Genomic DNA, 19,717 nt, shown 5'->3' on the forward strand with positions numbered 1-19,717 from the left:
ATACTTGATTGGAGGTCCGAAAAAAAGTACGCATGAAAGGTGCAGCATGCTGATATAACACGCACTGGGGTCTAAAACAGCCTTCCAGGAAGGGTTCGTGAGCGCTTTAAGTTCGTTTGGGACATTTTTGTAACACTCAAAAGTATTAATTATATAAAGTGTTTGACATCACCAAACTCCTCCGCAGGTAGCTACTGTATAAGTCTTCACGCAGTAATCTTCTTGGGTTGAAATAGCTACGCAAACAGTACATTCTGGTGCGGTAGTTTATTTTAATGCAAAACTTTGGTGATGCCCACTCTTGCCTCACCGCACAGAGTCTCCCCTCACCTGGACAGCAGCATCACACCGCTTCTCATGACCCTGTCATCTCATGCTTCCAGCTGGCTTTGGTGTTGAGGACTCTCAGAGTGGTGAACCAGTGTGCTCTGAAGGGTCCCCCACGGCTTGTCCGAGGGAGTCATGGGGCATAGCTCTGTCGTCAGCCCGTGTCGCACCCTAGATGTCAGCTGGGCACTCTGGCTGGCACTTGCCAGTCAGTCACAGCTCTGGCTTCCAGCATTACTGGTTTCCAGCCACTGCAGTGACCCAGGCGGTGTGGTCATTGGTTCACTCTCTGTGAAGTTCAGTGCATGACCAGATGTGAGAGGAGTTGGACAGACTGGATGCTGTGGTGTCACTTACTGTTGTCACGATTCTGACTTTTCAACTGTCCTTGCTATTACAGTGGACTAAAGAGGATGGACACAGGACTCCCGCCTCTGCCGTCCCCAACCTGTTCGTCCCACTGAACACCAACCCAAAAGAGGTCCAGGAGATGAGGAACAAGGTGTGCACTGACTGCCACCAGCAATCGGTGGAAGCTGACATGTGTGCGGGAGGAGGCAGCCCTGGGTGGGGCAGGAGGCCTGCGGCTGCAGGGGGAGAGGGTGTAGCTCCAGGAGGACCTCTGCTGCCACCACGTGACTGCCGAGGTCCTCCCTTCACGCTGCTTTGCTGCCGTGCTGATGAAGTGCCGTGGCAGTGCGTGAGCAGCAGACGCTTTGGCCCTCGTTGTTGAACCAGCACCTGCTCACATAGCAGGGCAGAATTGAAGGTGCAGAGCCTGTTCCTGGCAAGAACAGCCTTTGCCCCCTGCCTTGCAGGGTTCATTTGAAGAGTTAGAACGTTTGGTATATTGGAACATGAGATCCACCAGTGTTCACAGTGTCACTAAAAGATGGGCACACAGGGGGTGCCTCCCCTCAAGTTAGTGAGTTCAGTGAGGTCTGTGCCTGCCGAAGTCATCTGGAAGGGGCCCTCCATCTCCTCAGACCCATGAATTACTAATCGGGCTGGACCAGCACCGTTAAGCGGGCACGGTGGTCACGCAGGACCCACTGGGGTGCAGGGCAGAACAGAATAGCAGCTTGTGCTGGGGGCCCAAGAGCACAAACGGTGACTTTCAGCCACAGCGAGGTTTCTCTGTACTGTTGATGTGTGTTTCCCTTCTTGCCATCCTCAGATTCGAGAGCAGAACCTACAGGACATTAAGACCGCGGGCCCCCAGTCCCAGGTGTTGTGTGGTGTAGTGATGGACAGGAGCCTCGTCCAGGTGAGAGCTCAGAATGTCTCTGACGGTAGTGGGTGGTGGCTCTAATGACTGCCTGCTCCAAAATTATTCTTAAGTTGGGAGAGAATGACTATGAGGTAAGTGTCCTAGGCAGCCAGTTTTCTTTGTTCAAAGTCGTCATGATAAGAAGTGACCCAGCCACTTTTCCTTGAGTGGCAGACCAAGCATAAGCATGCCCAGGGCCGTGTCCCCCCCCCAGCCCAGCTCCGCATCGTGCATGCCTGGCTCAGGGCCTGGGTCCGCCCGGTGTTAGCGGTGAACTGTGTACAACGCTGGAAGAGGGTGGGTGTCGTGGACTTTGGTTCTTGTATAGATTGCTGTCCACAACAAAGTGCTGCTTGGGGAAAAGTGCAGAGGGTTCCTGTAAATGTGGTCCACATTTACACGCATTTCTGTAAAAGGATTGTACCTCGTGGCACATTGAAGATAATTGTGTAAGTAGTTATCTCTGAAAATGAAGTTGCCACCGAATGTTTTAAACATGACTCACCGGGGTTGGTGATTGTTGTTGCATTTTCTGACGTTGGCCAGCTGTGGTCCTGGTTCTGTGGCCCGTGTTTGCACGTTGCACCGCCATCACCGCTGCATCGCTGTGGACGGCTGTCCCGCTGCATGCTCTCAGCTGGCTCCATCCTGTGCTCTCGTTGATGTTCCACAGCCGGGCCTGGTGGGCTCTGACGACTCAGTTTACTGTTGCAGGACGCGCCCCTCTCTGACTGTACGGAAACAATCGAAGGGCTCGAGCGTACAGAGCAGACCTTTAGTCCCGCTAAGTCTGTCTCTTTTAGAAAGGTACTCACCGCCCCGTCCTCAGCTACCTGTCGGCACACCCTGCTCTTTACCCCCCCCCCCGCCCCCACCCGTTGCTCTCGCTAGGTATTGTCTTAGGTACCGCAGGAGCTTTAAACGGATCTCTCAGTTATTTGTGAGATCGTCCAAAAGGTTCTGTTCTGCTTCTTTAAATACAGCATTTTGTATGAGGTTATTTTTACAATTTTTAGCATTTTTATGTTGTGCTGAGAAATGGCTGACCTTAGGGATGTTTCTGAAGTTCTGCATGTGACTTTGGCTGGTGCATGCTTTGGGGATTGAGGAGCTTGCCTTTTCCAAGGTGCCAACTGCAGAAGGCTCACGGGTGGGCCACGAGCGTGTCAGCTCCCCCGCGAGACCTACCGCCTTCGCTTCTCAGCTGTGACCGCGGGTGAAATGAGCGTGGCAGTCAGAGGTTGTAGGATTGAAAGACGTCGTTTCAGAGGGCTGGGAAATGAAACAGGACAGTCTTTGCCAGCCCTGGTTGAGGAAATGTATTTTTACCTTAAAAAAATAGAAAATAAAAAAAACCTAGATTGTTTTAAATGTTGCAAGGGGGAAGAAATACTTATGAAAATTTGAAACCCAGAATTGTAATTTCTCTGTGTACGTGGGTGCCTGACATGTACAGTAGGTGGAAAACGTATCTGGTGTAACTTGCCCAGGTGGAAGGAAACCCTCTACACACTCAGGCTGCTGATGTGCAGAGCCAGAGTGGCTGCCCACGTGGCTGAGTGTCTTAGTGGTGTGTACCCTGTGTTCAAAGGGAATTTTCAGGGTCTCTTTCGATTAATACACCCCCAGTGAGAGGCAAATATGATTTTATCAATGTTCCCATTGCCAGAGAAATCAGATTTGCACTAATGATCCTATATGCCTGTCTGGAAGCCCTGCTGATAAAATTTTCTTGCACATTTATATATTAATTCAGTGGGCCCCATTTTTCCTCGTCCTTAGAGAGTACTTCCAGCTGCCATTCTTAGAGGAACTGCTCAGAGCAGGGGAGAAAGATGGCTTCTTACCCCTGGTGCTTGTTTCTCATGTCGCTCCTTTGGACCAGAAGCTGTTGTGATCTTGTTAGTTCATAATTCTTTCTCTCAGATGCGTCCAAGTGTGTTGAGTCCACGACCCCAGGGTGCTTGCTGTGAAAGCCCCAAGCCACCTCCAGCTTTGTGGGCTCGAGCCGAATTCCTAGCCATTGCTGTGCAGTCTCTCCGGCATTACACTGCACGTGGTGGTTTCTGCGTGCTGCTGTGAGGGCTGTATGCAGGGTGGGCCGGGGAGCTGCACTGGAGGGAGCTCTCGTGGCTCCAGTTACAGTCTGGCTCTCGCTCTGCCGAGTGGTGTTCGGATTTGGGGGCGCGTCACAGTCACCTGCGACCGCTTCCCGAAGAGGTGTACGTAGGGCCCCCCTCACGCCTGGCTGGGAAGTTGAGAGTCTGTGGGAGTGAGACTCGTGGAGATTGCGGCGTCCTCCCCGCAGCAGATCTGAGCGGCGTGCCGCTGTGAGTGCCGTGTCCGGTGAGGTTAGCCGAGGAGACTGCTCCCAGCTGGGGGGATGTCGACATCCCCAGACACAGGCTTCTGTCCCTGGTTTTCCTCCCCCATCCTCCTGGCGCTCGCGTTCGCAGCCTTGGTCTTCTTCCCGCGGCGGGTGTCTCCCTCCAGCGGTGAGAGTGTGCTTTGACTCCACCAGCGTCCTGGGCTGGGTCTGTGTCCACGTCCTTTCGTGTGGACCTCAAGTGCAGATGGCGTTACTCCTGGAAGATGGCACTGCTTGCTGGCGAGTTGAGTTCTAACTCGACCAGGGAAGGACTGGGCTTGTTAATGTCCTAAACGCGTCCTCTTCCCGGTAAGGCAAGTGTATGGATACTTGCTGCCCGTTTGAGAACTTGAGGAACAGGTGTTTGGGACTCGGGAAGTTGGGGCTTTTCTGGAAGGACTTTGCTTTGCCTCCATCTCTCCCTCATGGTGATAGCTGTTCACACAGGGCAGGGGGTGTCTTCTGACGGAGGAGGGGCAGTGCGTCGCCAGCCACACCCCGACACTCCGGTTCTGAAAGGAACGCTGAGCCCTGCTGCAGGCGCGCTTGGCTCCAGTGCTGCACAAGCCAGCATGCAGCCCTCTGGACCTCATCACGACTGAATCGAGTCGTTAGAGACCAGGGTGGGAAAGTCTACGCCGAAAGTTGTCCAGCGCGGGGGAGAACTCTTGTGCGATTTGAGTAGCGTAAGCGTCCCTGTTGGTGCGTGTGCCTGCCGCCGCCTGCCGCATGGTAGAAATGCAAGGAGGCCTGCGGCCCAGCTTGTGGACTCGCCCGGTGCACTTGGTGTTGAGCATCTAGTGTGTGTGTGGCCCGGCACCTGGAGTGTAAATTCAAACCTGAGTAGGTTTTACAGGTGAAAACCTGATGCTCAGAGAGGTCAGGGCACTAGACCAGGTTTGCACAGCTTCGGAGCTGGAGCTGTTATCCCACACAGGTGGTGTCAGTCGGGGCAGACGTAGTTGCTGGGCGTCTGTCCTGCTTAGAGCCCGTGGTGGTGGCTCCAAGTGACGGCAGCAGCGAGAGTCTCCGTGGGGCCTGCTGGCGGGAGCAGCCGCTGCGCGTCCTGGTTTCTCGGCCTCGATTGCTCCACAGCGGGCCTGCGTCCCTCTGCATCTCAAGCGTATCTGTGTCTCCTTCCCTCCAAATAGCAGGGTCCCTGTGTCCCTGTATCTGTTAAGAGCTGGTCTGGAAGGCAGCTCGGCCCTCGGCTGAGGAATCTGGAGGAGGGAGCTCCCTGCTGGTGGGGGCAGGAGCCGGCCATGCTGCACCTCGAGGGCCAGGTGTTCCAGACAGAAAGGACCTTGCTTGACCACAGGGCATCTCCGTGGCAGTTGACTGAACATTTGATTTAAGTGATGTAAACATTTCTCTGAAAGCTCGAATCTCCATCTCATTTTACTGGCGGTGATACCAGGATGCAAACGCAGTTCCCTAGTTGCCGTAGATCCTAGAATGTTAGTGCTCAGCACGTCTTAGCTATGGTCAGCCAGGCAGGCCCCTCCTGAGGCCTATAAAACAGGCCCATGGACAGGAAGGCGCTTGTCTTAGGCCACAGAGCTAACTCGTGGCAGACGAGGATCCGATGCCTGTCCGGGGAGGCTGGGCTACTTCTGAAGGAAAAGCCGGTCGACCTGGGGTCGGGCCCGCTCAGAAGGAGCCCCCTCCCCATCTAGGCAGCTGACTTCCGATCTCGAGGCTCTCTGAGCACAGGCTGCGGATTTCAGCCTTTTCCTTCTCTCCCCTGGGGTCCGTGTCGCTGGACAGTGACTGCTCAGCCCAGGTTCCCAGGGGAGCAGTTGGCCGGTGGGCTGAATTTCCTGTGACTCGGCCTGGCCCTGTCTCTCGTGCACGTCGCTGGCACGCCCTCTCCCTCTGGGGTTCGCCCACCGAGGAGAGCGCTGCCGGGCCAGGCCTGGCATCGAAATGATTGTGGGTTCTCCCGTTTTCACTGGCTTTCAGGAGTTCTCATTAAGTAACGGGCACGTGCTTGGGTTCTGGTTAACTTTCTCAAAACTGAGCCCCAGAGGGTGTGGGGGCCAAGCTGGCGGGCTGCGGGGCACCGAGCTGTGCTGGGCAGGCGAGGGTGGGCGGGCGTAGCGCCCGAGGGCTGCCCGCTGCTCCCTGCCTGTGCGGCCTGGCTGCGTTGGCCTCCTCCTCGAGGGCCGGGCCACCTGTGTGCTTCGCTTTGCTTAAGCTTTCTTTTTTCTTTTGTATAAATTCTTACACTTTTCCAAATTCCTCAGACAAGGGCTGGTGTTTTGTGACATTCTGTTACCTCTTAATGTTTTGCGGTAAGTTAACAGGATCTAGCTACAAATCAAATGCACAGTCAAAAGGACAGAACTTTTCTGTGCTCTTAGAGCATGAGCACATTTCCGAGCACACCCATCTGAGTGTTGTGGTCATGACGTTTTCTCATTTGGGAGGAGGGTAGTCGACTTGAAAAGTCCCCTTTTCCATCCATCCCTGTCTGTCTGTGAGGGGATGGGCCTCTCCCTGCGGTGCTCTACCCACTAGATCTGCACGTTGGTGCCTTTGCTTCTGAAATCTGAAGGACTTTCCTAGGAGTCTCTCCCCAGCTGCATGTGTTGCTCAGTCTTCTACTGCTGAAGGCTGCCGCTCAGCCTGAGCCTCAGGGCCTCTCAGGGATGTGTGTGCGCCCTGCCCCACCCTTGCCCGGGAGGAGGGACAGTCCTGGAGCGGCAGGGCTCTTGTAGACCAGCCGTCCCTTTCTGTCCGCAGGGCGAGCTGGTGACAGCCTCCAAGGCCATCATTGAGAAGGAGTACCAGCCCCACGTCATTGTGAGCACCACGGGCCCCAACCCCTTCAGCACGCTCACCGACCGCGAGCTGGACGACTACCGCAGAGCGGTGGAGCGCAAGCACAGGGGCCCCGAAGGTGAGCAGCCCCGTGGGTCCTGGGTGCAGGAGGAGGCAGGAGGACGTGCTCCGCGGGCTCCTCTGTCCTGGGCCGACTGTAGGTGGCCATGGAAGATAAGCACAGCATGCCATTCCGTGTGCATTCTGCTCTGCTCCCGGAGAGAGCAGAATAGAGCAGTCTGTTCCGTGTGGCGGAGGCCGGCCCGGGTCTGTGACCTGCGCCCCTGCACGCAGTCTCCTCCCACCTTCATCTCAGCTGAAGTCACGGCTTGGAGTTTTCTGACAGACTCCTTTCCTCCATAAGCCCGAGAGCTCCCTGGCTGGGCGTGGTCACAGGCCCAGGGACGAGCGAAACCCTGTGAAGGGTGTGGCCAATGCTGGTGCAGCCTTTGTTTCTCTCAGTAGCTCACTGACATAGGAGGTCATATTTTTGCAAAACATGTTGGGACTATTTTACAACAAAGGAAAGTAAACGGCTCTGAGAGCCAGAACCTCTGGGAGCAGCTTGTTTCAAACTTCAGGGTTTTTTTTAACATCTTTATTGGGGTATAATTGCTTTACAGTGGTGTATACTTCAGGTTTTTAAAAGCACATCCAGACATTTTGAAAACTAAGAGAGAAGCCAGCCTCCCACTGCCTCTGACACGAAGGCTCATGGGTCTGAATCACTGTCCCTGAGTGCCCTGGGTTGGTTACCACGAAGACCCTGGGGCATGACGTCCCCTCCAGGAAGTTCATGCTGCTGTCCCCGGGACCTTAGTATGGACCACGCTTCTTCCTCTTGGGAGCAGCCCTCCTGGAATGGAAATCCCACAGTTACCCTCCAGGTCGATGGGGGACCATCCTGGGAACTATTCCTGCTTCAAACGCAACCTCTGATTTGCCCCAATTTAACATTTTTTTTTAGTCTTGTTTTAGACCGATTACATAATGCATCACATAGCTGCTATTGGAATTTGAGTTGTGCAAAAAAACTGCTGCTGAATTGTTTTTCAGTGTGTTACACCATCACTGCCTGTCGCTTGGTTATATATACCTTAAAATTAAGGCTTGCTGCACATGGATTCAGAGTGAGCCTGATCTTCTGGTCACAGCACTGATTCTGATCATCTCCTGAGCGGTGCATGCAGGCCTGCAGAAAGCTCTGTCTGAGCTGTGGCCATAATTACTTGCCTTAGAGTAAGAACTGGTGTGTGGGCCTGAGCTATTGGTCCTGTAGCCTAATCCCAGTTCCTGGGCACATATATGTGTGTCTTCCCTTTGGACTCAGACCCTTCCAGTGTCTGGGAAACCTGGATTTTTTTTTTGTTTGTTTGAGTTAAACCACAAGATACAAATATTTCCTCTATATGTGAGGCTCCATGAGGAGTGATGTCACAGCAAGTGAGTGGATGTGCATGGGGACAGCTGTGATCATGCTGTGCGATCACAGAGCTGTCAGCAGTGGGAGTGGCAGCCAGGGGCCACTGCCAGGAAAGCCCTGCCCAGTACTGGTGCTGGCTCTGGGCACGGCGTGGGGGGCGGGCAGTGTGTGCCGCAGTGATCGCAGGCTGTCTGCGAGGCAGCACCTCAGGCACGAGGAAGAAAGCCCCTGGCCTTTGGCTGCTTTTCCGGCTGAAGGAATTTGTTCCCTCAGGCAGGAGGTGTGAATGCCTCTGTTTAGAGACACCTGGCTTCAGGAAGGGAGCTGCAGGCTTGGGGGACTTGGGGAGGCAAGTTGGTCCGAAGCTATTAACATGAAAAGTTTCAATGAGAGAAGGAGATTTAAGGCATTAAGATAATACTGGTATATATTTTTCCCTAAATGAGAGGTGGACTTGGAATCTTCTGGGTCCTGAGTCCTACCTAGTTCTTGTAATTTTTCCTCTGGTCCTTAGCATACTTCACTATAGAAAATAGAAATACGTGTTACAACTGCCAAGTTTAAATTATTGGTAGAAAATGCTCTAAATAACAAATTAAAACCAAGGTCACACTCCTGTAATGTTGCCTGAGGTGGCAAGTAGGGCGAGGGTGCTTGGGACCCTGGGCTCTTGCCCAGCAGTGGGAGAGGCAGGATGGTGAGGACATGGGGAGGGGCCCCTCACTAGAGGACAGGAGAGGACAGGCGGGGGGTCACGGGTCACAGCCCGTCACAGAGGCAGCTCTGGCAGATTCTCAAACCGAGATCCACAGCCCAGTCAGGAGTGGCTTCCTTTGTCCTCTTGGGTAGGGATGGGGAAAAGGTTGAGGCCAGCGGCTGCGAGCCCTTCCCTTCTTGGGCTCTTGCTTGCGGCCTGAGCAGCGCCCCCGCCCCCCCGCCCTCCCCGAGGCAGCCCGATGGGCAGGGCGGGAGGGCCCGTCCGCCCAGGAGGGGGCGAGGGGAGGCCCGCCGTGTCCAAAGGCCTTCACCGTGCTCTTTCCGCGCTCTGTGCACCTGCAGAGAATCTGGACGAGACTAGAGAAGACAAAGAAGAGAGCCCTCCAGAGCCCCCTGCTGCCCCCCACGCTCCCCCGAGCGCCCCCATCAAGCTGGAGGAAGGTGAGCCCTGGGGTGGAGGTGGGTGTGCGGCTGCCTGGGGCGGCATCGCCAGGAGGGGCCGAACTTCGGGCTTTGTGTGAGAAAAGCAGCTGAGTGTGGCAGTTGAACTGACACGTAACAGCCAAGTGCGTTTGCATGGAAACCAGTACATCATCCGCGCTGAGCTTGCCCAGCCGCCTCCGCTCCCGTGTTGGTTCTGTCCGGGGTAACTTGAGGCCACACAGATTCGTTAGCGTGACGTCACAGGTGGGAGGACAGTCGCTGGGGATCGGAACCTGCCTTCATTCTCGATGTCAGTTTTGCCCACTGCTTGCACGTTTCCTAAACCTTCCTGTGCTCGGATCAGCCCCGGAAACGTCCTCTGTTGTGTCTGGGCCACAGGGCTGCATTCTTTGGCCATATTTCCCAGTCCGTGGAGAGTGCCCGCCTCCCCTGGCCTCCCAGACCACCCACCGTGTTTCTGTGACGTGTGGCCTGCGTGTCTGTCCCTCGGTCTTGTACGTTGTGCTTCCCGTGCCTGTCGGGAGCCTGTGGCCCACCTCCTGCCCTTTTCTGTGTCCACAAGAATGGCCTGGCCATTCTCCTTCTGTAACCCGATGGCTGTGACTGAATGCATAGATTCTCTACCTGTGCTTTTCTCTTCCTGTGGCTGCGTTACAAACAGGAGGTGGATGTGCTAAAGAGTACCTGTTACCATAGTAAGTACCGCCTGCTGCCTGGCCCTCTGCTGTTTAATTGGAATTTCCCTGTGCTTTGCCTCATTCCTCTGCTTCTTTGTTGCTTATTAATTTTTGTTTTTTGTTTATTCAAAATAAAAACAAAGGCCCTTCTTCTACCCAGTTCCTCCATTCTGGGCAGTGGCCTTCCTGGAAGGGGCTGGGTCCCCCTGAGCTGTGCGGTGGGCAGCCTGTCCTCGAGTCCCCCCAGGGCCGAGGTGGCACTGCTCCAAGCACTCTGGGTCTCAGAAGTTTCAGAAGGACCACGTGGTCCTGCTGAGCCTTCGAGACAAGTCTAAACTAGACTCAGGCTGGGATTTTGCCACCTGCTGCACGGGGGTCGCATGTGTTTGGATCTCTGCTTAAACTGGGTGCTTAAGCTTAATTTGAGGGGGTGGAAGAGTGACATTTAGTGCTGTTTTCCCAATGTGACATTTGTCAGATGGTCAGAGTTCCCCTGAGCACCCACAGGCCACCTCTGCATGCTTCGCGGAGCGAGTCCTAACTGCTCCCGCCCAGTCCCGTGCAGCCGCGCCTCCGCAGCTCAGCCCAGCCTCTGGTCACCTTCGGGCGTTTGGCTAGATTTCCAGGCACTGAAGGTTTGCTGTTGCCTAACCTGCCAGTGGCTGGTACCTTGGTGGACTATTTTAAAAAATCTACAAAACTGGTTTCCCCCAGGGTCAGTTAGAAACCAGTCCTCAGGCTGTTTCTTTAAAGTAAGTTCCATTTGGTTCTTTTATGTTTCCATGTTCAAATTGTTAAGGGGGCTTGAATTTTTTGTCCCTTCCCTTAGCGTTCATCTCTTTTTTAACTCTCCAGCCTAAAATGGCCTTTGTTTGGTGTTGATGTTGGTCTGGGAATCAGCTCGTAGTTTTCTACCAGCTGCCGCAGCTTTACATAGTTGTCTCCTTGGGGGAGACCAGGTGTGGATACAAATTTAGGCTTGATTTCAGGATTACTAACACATGTCCTTTAAAAGCGTTCAGGTGTTTAGCGCAGACGTTGCAATACTGAAAGTGTTTCCACTTGCCTTCGTCACCGTCTCTGTGGCCGGGGACCGAAGCCCTGGGACGGTGTCTGGCTTTGTCAGCACGCTGTCCATGAGAAGGAGCTAAAAACCACCCTGAGGTTGAGCCCCCGTTTTGCACTGTAAGCTGCAGCCAGCCTGAAGCAGAGTAGATCCTGCTGACAGCTTCTCACTCTTGTTTGGTGCAGGGCGCTGGCCATCCCCCTGGGAGGTCCAGGCAGTCGCCCTCTAACCCCGCCTCTCCCACCCCTCCCCCAGACCTGCCGCAGGAGCCGGCTTCGGGAGACAACAGCGATGCCGCCACCTTCACGCAGACTCTCCCTGACCTGTCCCCTGAGGAGCCTTCAGAAGCGCTCTGCTTCCCGACACTGGAGGAGGAGGAGGAGGAAGAGGGGCTTTGTGAAGCCGGGGGCCCTGCAGGCCCCACCAGGTCCCCTTCAGCGGCCATCCCTGAGCCAGTCACAGCCCAGGCGGCTGACGAGGCCGCCGCCCCGGCTGCCGAGGAGGGGGCTGCTGTGGACCCTGGCAGTGATGGGTCTCCGGGCAAGTCCCCCTCCAAAAAGAAGAAGAAATTCCGCACTCCCTCCTTCCTGAAGAAGAGCAAGAAAAGGAGTGACTCCTGAAGGCCCTTCCTGCACAAACCGATGCCACCAGACTGTCCCCGATTGTGTCTTGTGCCCTGTCTTTTTGTGTAATGGAATGCAAAAGGCCCACCCCTGCATAGCTAGCGCTCCCCTCGCGGCGTGACCGAACCCCACGGAGACCGGTGCTAACCTTGTGCGCGCGCAGCGGCCCAGCCGGCAGCCTCAGGTGCTGGGGGAGACTTGGTCTCTGCGTCCACCTCCGAGCCCTGCCCTGCAGGGACCAGCATCTCGGCCCATCTCATGAGCCCTTCGGGGACACGCTGTCCCCAGGGGCTTAGCTAAGTCCGGGTTCTGGCTGGGTCGGGGGTGGCCCTGCCAGCTCTGGCCTCCACCGCTCTTGCTGTCCTTCTCTTGTGAAGTAATCCGCGGCCCACCTCTGCTAGGCTCCCTTCAGCCCGAGGTCTCGGGTGACTGCATCACACCTGTAGCTTCTTGCTGGCATTATCACTGCTGCTCAGTGATCTCATTTGTTCGGATACACAAAGCCTTGGTCCTGTGAGAACACTCGTGTCCCCGCCAATGGCCCAGGCCACCGTGGCGGACTTTTTGAGAGGTGGGTTTGGGCTGAGCCGGCAGTCCCAGCAGCGGACAGGCCTGTGTATACCCAGGTAACCTATGCATGGTCTCACCGGCCCCCCGCGGCCAAAGCCAGACTTGGGGCTCCGTTCCTTACTCACTGGGGGCTCTCGATTCCCTGTCATAGGGAAGGTGCATCAGGAGGGGAAGAGTGCTTTCTAGATGTTCTTTCAGAAAGTCTGCAGCTCACCCGACACACTGTGAGCGAACGGTCTGCGTTGTGCTTCGTTTTCTCCCCAGGGCCTGTGGCAGAGCGCAGCAGGGCTCCACGCGCTGTCCTGGGGGGTCTGCTCTTAACCGCGGCTCGGCTCGGCCTGGAGGGTACCCTCACTTTGACAGAAGGCAGTTCGGGGTAGGAGTTGGCCCCAGGGGTCCCACCTGACGCCCTGTGCAGTCACTCGTGGAGCCCACCTCCTGCCCTCCAGCGCCACGGTGAATTTCACTGCACTCACATCCCTGGAAGATAGCAGCTAGCTGCTTAGTGGGAACTAGTGGGTGGCCAGGTGTCTCTTCGACAGTGACCTGTCCCAGGAGCTCCAGTGCCAGCCTGTCTCCCAGACAGGTCCCCAGGAGGGGGAGGGGCCCTCGGGGGACCCAGTGCCCGAGGTGGGCTCAGGTCCCACACACTCGACACCCAGGCAGGACCTGAAGCGGCTGCATGGCGCTGACCTCTGCTTTGAGCTTACTGGCAGGCAAGCCACTTCTCTCCTGTGTATCGTTCCATTGCCAAGATGGTGGCAGAGCTCTCCACCCTCACCCTGCACCTCAGTTAACCATGGGCTCTTCCTTTCATCCCTTCTTCTGACCCCAGGTATGCAATGACTTTAATTTCATTTTTGTAGCTTAACTCTTTGTATTACAACATGAAGTTTAGTTGCATATACAGACACAGGCTCGGGAGGACAACTTCTACAGCCTTTCTTCACTGTAACATGTTTTACTCACAAATAAAATTCTTTAAGCAGTTTCCTTGTCTAAACTTGGGAAGCAGTCTTGCATCTTAATTCCTTTTCTTTGTTCCTTTAAAATAGGACTTCAGAAGTTTATCTTATGTTCTAAAAAAAGATCCCACGCAGTTTATCACTTTGGACCACGGAGGACTCTCTACCTGGAAGTGCCCTGCCCCAGTGCCCGCTTGTTCTTCCACAGGGCGCGGAGGGCAGGGTCCAGGCGAGGTGGGGGGGGGGGCAAGCGGAAGGGTCGCTCCTCCCCAGTCTGCCAGGGTGCAGGACACCCCCCATGTACCACCTGGTAAGCGCTGACCCCGGGGCGGGGGCAGGGGCAGCCCTTCATCTGCCTGTCCACCCCTCCCTACAGTGCAGAAGGGAGAGAAACGGGCCTGGGCAAAGCCTCGTGCTCTTCCGGACCCTGGAGCTGTAATGTGTGTTCAGCTCAAGCTGCTTCTCCTGGTGCCTGGGGGGGTCTCCCTGGGCAGTGGGTGTGTCGAGGCAGAGCTGTGCACTGGAGGAAGGCACTGGGTATAAAACAGCTGCTTTATTTGGTCATTCAGAGGCCTGGCTGAACGCTGTGTGTCACTAAGTATAAAAGACAAGTGAACAGAAAGCCTGCAAGGTTTCGGAGTCTGATCCCAGCAGGCAGGTCCACACAGGAGTGTCACAGGCACAAGTGCGAGTCCTGGGCCGCCCCAGGCTGGGGGGCGGGGAGGGAGGGGTCAGGCGGGCAGTGGGGAGCCGTCCTGGCCCAGGCCTCCCACTCCCTGCGTTGGCTGCCCCGCTCTGGGGTAGGCGTGGCTCAGCTACTCGGCCTTGAGCGTTGCTGCCGGTCTCAGCTTCCGCAGGAGGGAGAAGGGGAGCAGGAAGAGCCCCGCGCACACGGTGTAGCAGCCCTGCGCCCCGGCCAGCCAGTACGCTGTGGAGACAGCAGGGGGTGATGGCGACGGTCCCCGCCCAGGTCCCTGCCCACAGGACAGTGGGGCTGAGCCAGGGGTTCAGTAGCTGGGACCAAGGCCGCCAGCAGGGGCTGTGTGGCCTCCAGCTCGGGCCAGCAGCCCCCTGGCCTGGCGGGGCCTCTCCAAGCGCCTAGCACGCCCCGAGTGCTGTCGCGCGGCCCTCACCTGAGGCGGCCACCATGGGCCCCAGAGCCCTGGCCAGGGCGCCCAAGCTTCGCAGCGTGCCCATGACCACACCCTTCTGCCCGGGAGAGCCTGTGGGGGAAAGGGGAGAGGCCGTCAGGTGCTTGTGGGCCACCCAGGGTGACCTCAGGCAAGGGAAGGGCCTCTCACCATAGCTGGCGACCACAGAGGACAGGCAGGGCACCACGATGGCAGCGGCTGGTAGGGGACATCAGGGAGGCGCCCGTCAGCCTGGAGGAGGGGCCGACAGGGGTGCGACCCTCCAGGATTCCCGGCCGCCGGCCCCTGACCGCACCCCCGCCAGCCTGGGCAGGGCCACTCACCGAAGGAGTAGAGCAGCAGCCCCAGGCCCAGCACGGGCAGCGTGTGCCCCCAACCGATGAGAAGGAAGGCGGGGACGAGCAGCAGGATGGCCTGCGGGCGGCACAGCTGGTCTCAGGACCACCCCGCTGCCTCTGCAGAGCTCGGGGCGCCACCTGCCCCCACGCCCAGGGGAGCTCCCGTACCCGCTTCACAGCTGCGATCTCCCCGCCAGGGCTGATCCGCCGGGCGTAGGCGCCCTGGATGGTGGCCATCGTGAGGCCGATGAAGAAAAACATCTTTCCCTGCTCTAGGCTGGGAGGAGCGAGCTGTCAGCACCCCTTCCCTGCTGCGCCCGTGCTGCTCACACGGAGAGCCAGGCAGCCTGGGTGACGGCCCGTGCGTCACCCGTCCTCGGCGCGAGGCACCGCCCGCCCCGGGATCCCGGGCTGGGCCCCGGGGGACAGGCCAAGGTGGGAGTCAGCCCTGAAGCAGCGGGGCTGCGGGGCCTTGGGATGGGGAGAGGGCAGGGCGTGCCCAGGCAGGGTCCTGGCAGGGGCCCCACACTCCCACCTGCTGAACTGGAAGCGCTGGTGCACGAGGAAGCTCAGCGTGAACTCCAGGCCCGAGAACAGGAAAAGATAGAGGAAGTAGACCAGGCCCAGCAGGCGCAGGCTGCCCAGCCCTGCGGAGCAGCGGAAAGGCACGTCAGCGGAAAGGGGGCCCCGAGCAGCTGGCGGGGGGACGCTGGGCAGCCCGAGGGAGCCACAGCCCCACCCTCACGAGGGGGGCCTGCTCCTTACTGACTCCGGTGGGCGGGTCCGGGCCACGTGCCACGGCTGAGAAGCAGAGCAGGGCCAGAGGGCTGAGCAGGTCAACAGCAGCTCGGAAGCCCAGCGTGATGGACGGTGCCTGGAGGGGACAGGATTGAGGAGCCTGTGACGAGGCTGGTGGCGTCCCCAGGCCTCGCAGCCTGGGGGGAGGGGGCTTGACCCGAACCTGCTTGGCCCCTGCCCCCTGCAAGGCCCTGGCAGGCCCGGCCCCCAGTCTACCTGCCAGGCTTTGGAGGTGTAGGGGGTCTGGGGAACGCAGGGGCCCCAGGAGGCACTGTGGTCCCAAGAGCGTCTGGACACCAGAAGCGGGCAGCTCGGCCTCCCCAGCACCTGGGCCCGCGACGGGCCTCCCCGCAGGCCCCGGAAGCGAGCCCCTGTGCCTGTCTGGCTCCCACCTTACCCGCTTCTCCGGGGGCAGCGTCTCTGGCAAGAAGCAGCAGATGAACAGCAGATCGGAGACCGCGAAGAGCAGGGCCAACCAGGGCGCCGTCTCCACGGGCAGGGAGGCGCCGAGCATGGGGCCCAGCGTGAAGGCCAAAGAGAAGGCCACCCCGATGACTGCCTGGGGAGAAGACTGCCTGAGCCAAGCAGGGAGACCCAGGCCCCGGAGCCCCTCCACCCGCTAAGCCCCCCAGAGTGCACTCACCATGCCCCTGCTGCGGGCAGGAGACGAGCCCAGGTCGGCGACAATGGCGGTGGAGAGGCTGACGTTCCCCTTGCTGATGCCCCCAATCATCCTGGAGGCCAGGAAGGCCGCAAAGCTCTTCGAAGTGGCCCACACGGCATACGAGGTGGCCAGGCCTGCCTGCCTCAGGGCGGGGACCAAGGGCAGGCATGGTCACTGGAGGCCAGGAGGAGCCCACAGTGGGGCCAGCGAGCCCAAGCAGTGCCCTGGGACCCTGCCCTGTTCTGCAGCATCCAAGGGCCACTTGTGTTCCCAACGTCCCCGTGGCAGGAGCAGCTCTGGCACAGCCTCGCTTAGCCACAGAAGCCACTGCCCCCCCAAACACCACCCCCAGGGGGCAACGAGGGCCAACGAGGGGCCCTGCTGGTGGGCGGGAAGAAGCTCCCGTCTGTGGGCACCCGTACCAGGGACAGCAGCATCACCGGGCGCCTCCCCAGGCAGTCAGAGATGGCCCCCGTGAGGGGCGCTGACAGGAACTGCAGGAAGCAGAAGATGGAGCCAATCAGACCTGGGAGACACAGAGATCACAGTCACCACACTGCCCAGTCCCCAAGAGTCGGACCATGCTGGGCCCTGCACCCCCAGGCCGTGGACTTTGAGCTGAGACGGCCCCAAAACCGCCCACCTGGAGAAAGAACAGACAGTACCCAGGAGCGAGAATATGAGAACCAAGACCTGGGACTGAGAAGAGAGGGACCAGGAAGGCAGGACCCGAATGGGCCCCCAGCCCCAGCTCAAGAACCATACCTCCGAACAGGACGCTGTTGTACCTCTTCTCGGCTGGCATCCCAATGGCTGAAGCAAACCAGTCCACCCCGCGCTGCCACGAGCCATAAAGAGGATCCTAGGGCACAAGGAAGTGTGACGGGCTGGGGAGTCCCTGAGGGGCTTGGAGCAATGGACAGCCATCGGGGGTGAAGCGGCATCGGGACCGGGGGTGCTCACCTGCGCACGGCCGTGGCTCTCCAGCAGCGCAGGCAGCAGGGGCAGCAGCAAGGTGAAGGCCAGGAGGTCCAGCAGGAGGCCGAGGAACACCACAGCGATCACCCGGGTTTCGGGTGCCGGCTGCTGGTGGATGGGCGGGCGCGGGGTGCAACTCCCGCCGGCTCCCCAGCCCATGATGGGGGCCGCTCCGATCCGGCCTGGCTGAGCGTGTGGCGGCTCTGCAAGACGGCACGTCGCACGAGGGCACGTTTGGGTACCCCAGCCCCACACCCACCTACCTGGGGGGGAAACAGACCCCAGCTCCCGCCGTGCCCCAAACCCGCGAAGAGCTAGCGAGCGCCTAAAGGGTCTGCCTGCCCCGTGACCCAACACAGGAGTCCCTCTGTGCACCCTTCCCCCGACCCTGGGCAGCAGGAAACGCAGGCTGCGGGCGTTACGCAAAGAAGCCGCAGCCCCGGAGGCCAACCGTCCCAGGGGCCGGGGTGGGGCATCGCGGCTCCGGTACCTCCCCGCCCCCGCCGCCACCCCCCGGTCCCGGGCGGAGCGGCTGGGGAAACTGAGGCCCGGGCGGGCGGCGGGGGCGGCCCCGCGAGCCGGAGAACAAGACACCCGCCCATCCCTGGTCGCGCGCCCCGTCCCGTCCTGCACCTGCGGGTTCCGCGCTCCGCACAAACGGACGGACGGAAGGAAGCGGAATGGACCGGCGGGCGGACAGCGCACGCCGACCACGCCACGCCCGCCCGGAAGTGGGCGTGTCTCCCAGTCGGAAGTGGGCGGCCCTGCGCGCCCTCTTCCGGCCGCTGGGCGGGGCCTCGGCCGGTCCTCCAAGGCCGCGCGACTTGGCCCTATAACGGGTCCGGCAGCGGCTTACCGGTGGGAAGGGATCCAACCGGAGGCGCCTGACAGGCCACAGCTCCATTTGCCCCCGGACACTGCGCCCGAGTGACGACCCGCCCGCTGAGGACCTCGGGGTTTTGGGCGCTCCGTCTGGAGGGCCGTTGGGCGGGGTCCACCCTGACCGGACCCTCCTCACATCGTCCACTCCCGTCCAAAATACGCCCGCAGATGCGCGGGGGCGCGGGTTCGCCCACCCTGGGGCCTCGGCCGGGCCGGCGAGGAGGAGGGGGCGTGAGGTCAGGACTTTCCGGTGCCCCGCCTGCCCCGGGGTCAGCGGGGAGGAGCAGGTGCCCCCAGGGCGCGCTCGGTCCTGGGGCCGCGCCGGGGGAGACCCCACGGCAGCTGGAGGTTCTGGACTTCTGGACCTGCCAGCACCTCCTGCTTCCCTTCCGTCCCTTGAAATTCAGGCGTCTGTGGCCGAACTATCCGGAAGGACAGTCCACCCCGTCAGCTCAGCACTCATGCACCTCTCCGAAAACGACACTAAATTTCAAACATCCAAGCAGTCACACTTTGCCTAACATATAATTGTTCCACCTACGACCAAAGAGAACACGTGTTAGCTCTCCCTGAGGACACGCGTTCCTTTATGGAGGCTCAGGGGATGCTCGCCTCTTCCACCTGAGCCGTGCTACCCCCCCTTAGAAGCCTGCACGTGACACAGCGGAGGTAAGAGCTGGTGGGCGCGCGGCAGAGGGGAGGAAGAGCTGGGCAATATGTCGGCAGATGTACTCACATGGAAACACTCTGGCTTCATAACCACCTTCTTCCACGACCCCTTCTACACACGCCCCTTGGCAAGGAGTAGGAGGCAGGGTTGGGACGGGCCATCCACATGGATACTGACATTTCCAAGGACTGTCCCTGCAGTGGAGTGGAGAGGCCAGGGTGGGCAGAGGTGGGTGTGCTCGGGCGACCCAGGACCCAAAGCTGGGGCTTTATCAGCTTGTTGCTGGCACGTTCCACCGCCACCCGGGATCAGCGGCTTGGCGAATTTAAGTAGCAACAGCTGCAGGAGGGTTTACGTGAGGGTGGAGTCTTGAGTCTGCACGATGTTAACAGCAGGCCAGGCCTACACAGCGAGGTGAAGCCAGCCCCGTTTGTGGCCCCGACACCTGCCAGGGCCTTCGAGATCTGTGGAGCCACGCACCTGGCAAACACCTATCTCTGAACAATCCTAGAAAAAAGGTAAAGATGCAGAAATCTCATCCAACGTGGTCTCATTTGTCCCTTCCGCCTGCCACCAGGGGGCGCTCTGGCCCTGTCCCTCTGCCCTTCTGAGCCCCAACACGGCCTAACAGCGCCCCAAATCAAACTCCCGATTCTCCCCACCAGCCTCCCTGTTGGGGGAGCCAGAATCAGTTACCCTCTTCCCACATGTCCAGTCTCGCTAATCCTTCAATCTCTCCGCGGTCACTTCTGTGGCTGTGACCTCAGGGATGGGCTTCATTTTCTAAAATTTATTTCTGGCTCTGTTGGCTCTTCGTTGCTGCGCGGGCTTTCTCTAGTTGCGGCGAGCGGAGGCTACTCCTTGTTGCAGTGCATGCGCTTCTCATTGCCGTGGCTTCTCTTGTTGCAGAGCACGGGCTCTAGGCGCGCAGGCTTCAGTAGCTGTGGCTCGTGGGCTCTAGAG

General features: G+C 58.8%; 2 protein-coding genes across 4 annotated transcripts in view; one reads left to right on the plus strand and one right to left on the minus strand.

Annotated features, from left to right (window-relative positions):
* The window catches only part of ADD1 (adducin 1), a 76,279-nt gene extending 62,982 nt beyond the window's left edge, over positions 1-13,297 (plus strand). The window contains exons 11-15 of the mRNA XM_079919316.1: positions 728-829; positions 1,505-1,594; positions 6,711-6,867; positions 9,271-9,369; positions 11,371-13,297. Coding sequence (XP_079775442.1) covers positions 728-829; positions 1,505-1,594; positions 6,711-6,867; positions 9,271-9,369; positions 11,371-11,735 — 813 coding nt within the window. The 3' untranslated portion in view covers positions 11,736-13,297. The remainder of the gene's footprint in view (positions 1-727; positions 830-1,504; positions 1,595-6,710; positions 6,868-9,270; positions 9,370-11,370) is intronic.
* A 498-nt stretch (positions 13,298-13,795) lies between these two features.
* On the minus strand, positions 13,796-17,936 carry MFSD10 (major facilitator superfamily domain containing 10). Of its 3 annotated transcripts, XM_079919317.1 has the most exons (13): positions 17,836-17,936; positions 17,188-17,405; positions 16,990-17,086; positions 16,647-16,750; positions 16,204-16,362; positions 15,958-16,119; positions 15,528-15,636; positions 15,298-15,409; positions 14,931-15,039; positions 14,748-14,838; positions 14,575-14,622; positions 14,407-14,496; positions 13,797-14,201 (listed from the first exon to the last, which is right to left on the minus strand). In XM_079919317.1, the coding sequence occupies exons 2-13, from the start codon at positions 17,359-17,361 to the stop codon at positions 14,089-14,091; spliced, it is 1,368 nt and encodes a 455-aa protein (XP_079775443.1). In that variant the 5' UTR covers positions 17,362-17,405; positions 17,836-17,936; the 3' UTR covers positions 13,797-14,088. The 3 variants fall into 3 exon arrangements, with proteins under 3 accessions (XP_079775444.1, XP_079775445.1, XP_079775443.1); XM_079919318.1 differs by lacking the exon at positions 14,575-14,622 and having other exon boundaries at positions 13,796-14,201; XM_079919319.1 differs by lacking the exon at positions 17,836-17,936 and having other exon boundaries at positions 13,796-14,201; positions 16,647-16,718; positions 17,188-17,327.
* Positions 17,937-19,717: the final 1,781 nt, after the last annotated feature.

Source organism: Stenella coeruleoalba (assembly GCF_951394435.1).
Source record: "Stenella coeruleoalba genome assembly, chromosome: 4".
In the NCBI taxonomy this organism is placed as follows: domain Eukaryota; kingdom Metazoa; phylum Chordata; class Mammalia; order Artiodactyla; family Delphinidae; genus Stenella; species Stenella coeruleoalba.

What these genes read in the sequence shown, in the direction of transcription:
- MFSD10 (XM_079919317.1), bottom strand. Translation starts at nt 17,361, where the DNA reads ATGGGCTGGGGAGCCGGCGGGAGTTGCACCCCGCGCCCGCCCATCCAC. An exon ending in GGACCCGCCCACCGGAGTCA is followed by an intron (nt 15,410 to 15,527) that starts GTAAGGAGCAGG and finishes GCTGCTCCGCAG; the next exon opens with GGCTGGGCAGCCTGCGCCTG. An exon ending in GCCCATGGTGGCCGCCTCAG is followed by an intron (nt 14,202 to 14,406) that starts GTGAGGGCCGCG and finishes CTGTCTCCACAG; the next exon opens with CGTACTGGCTGGCCGGGGCG.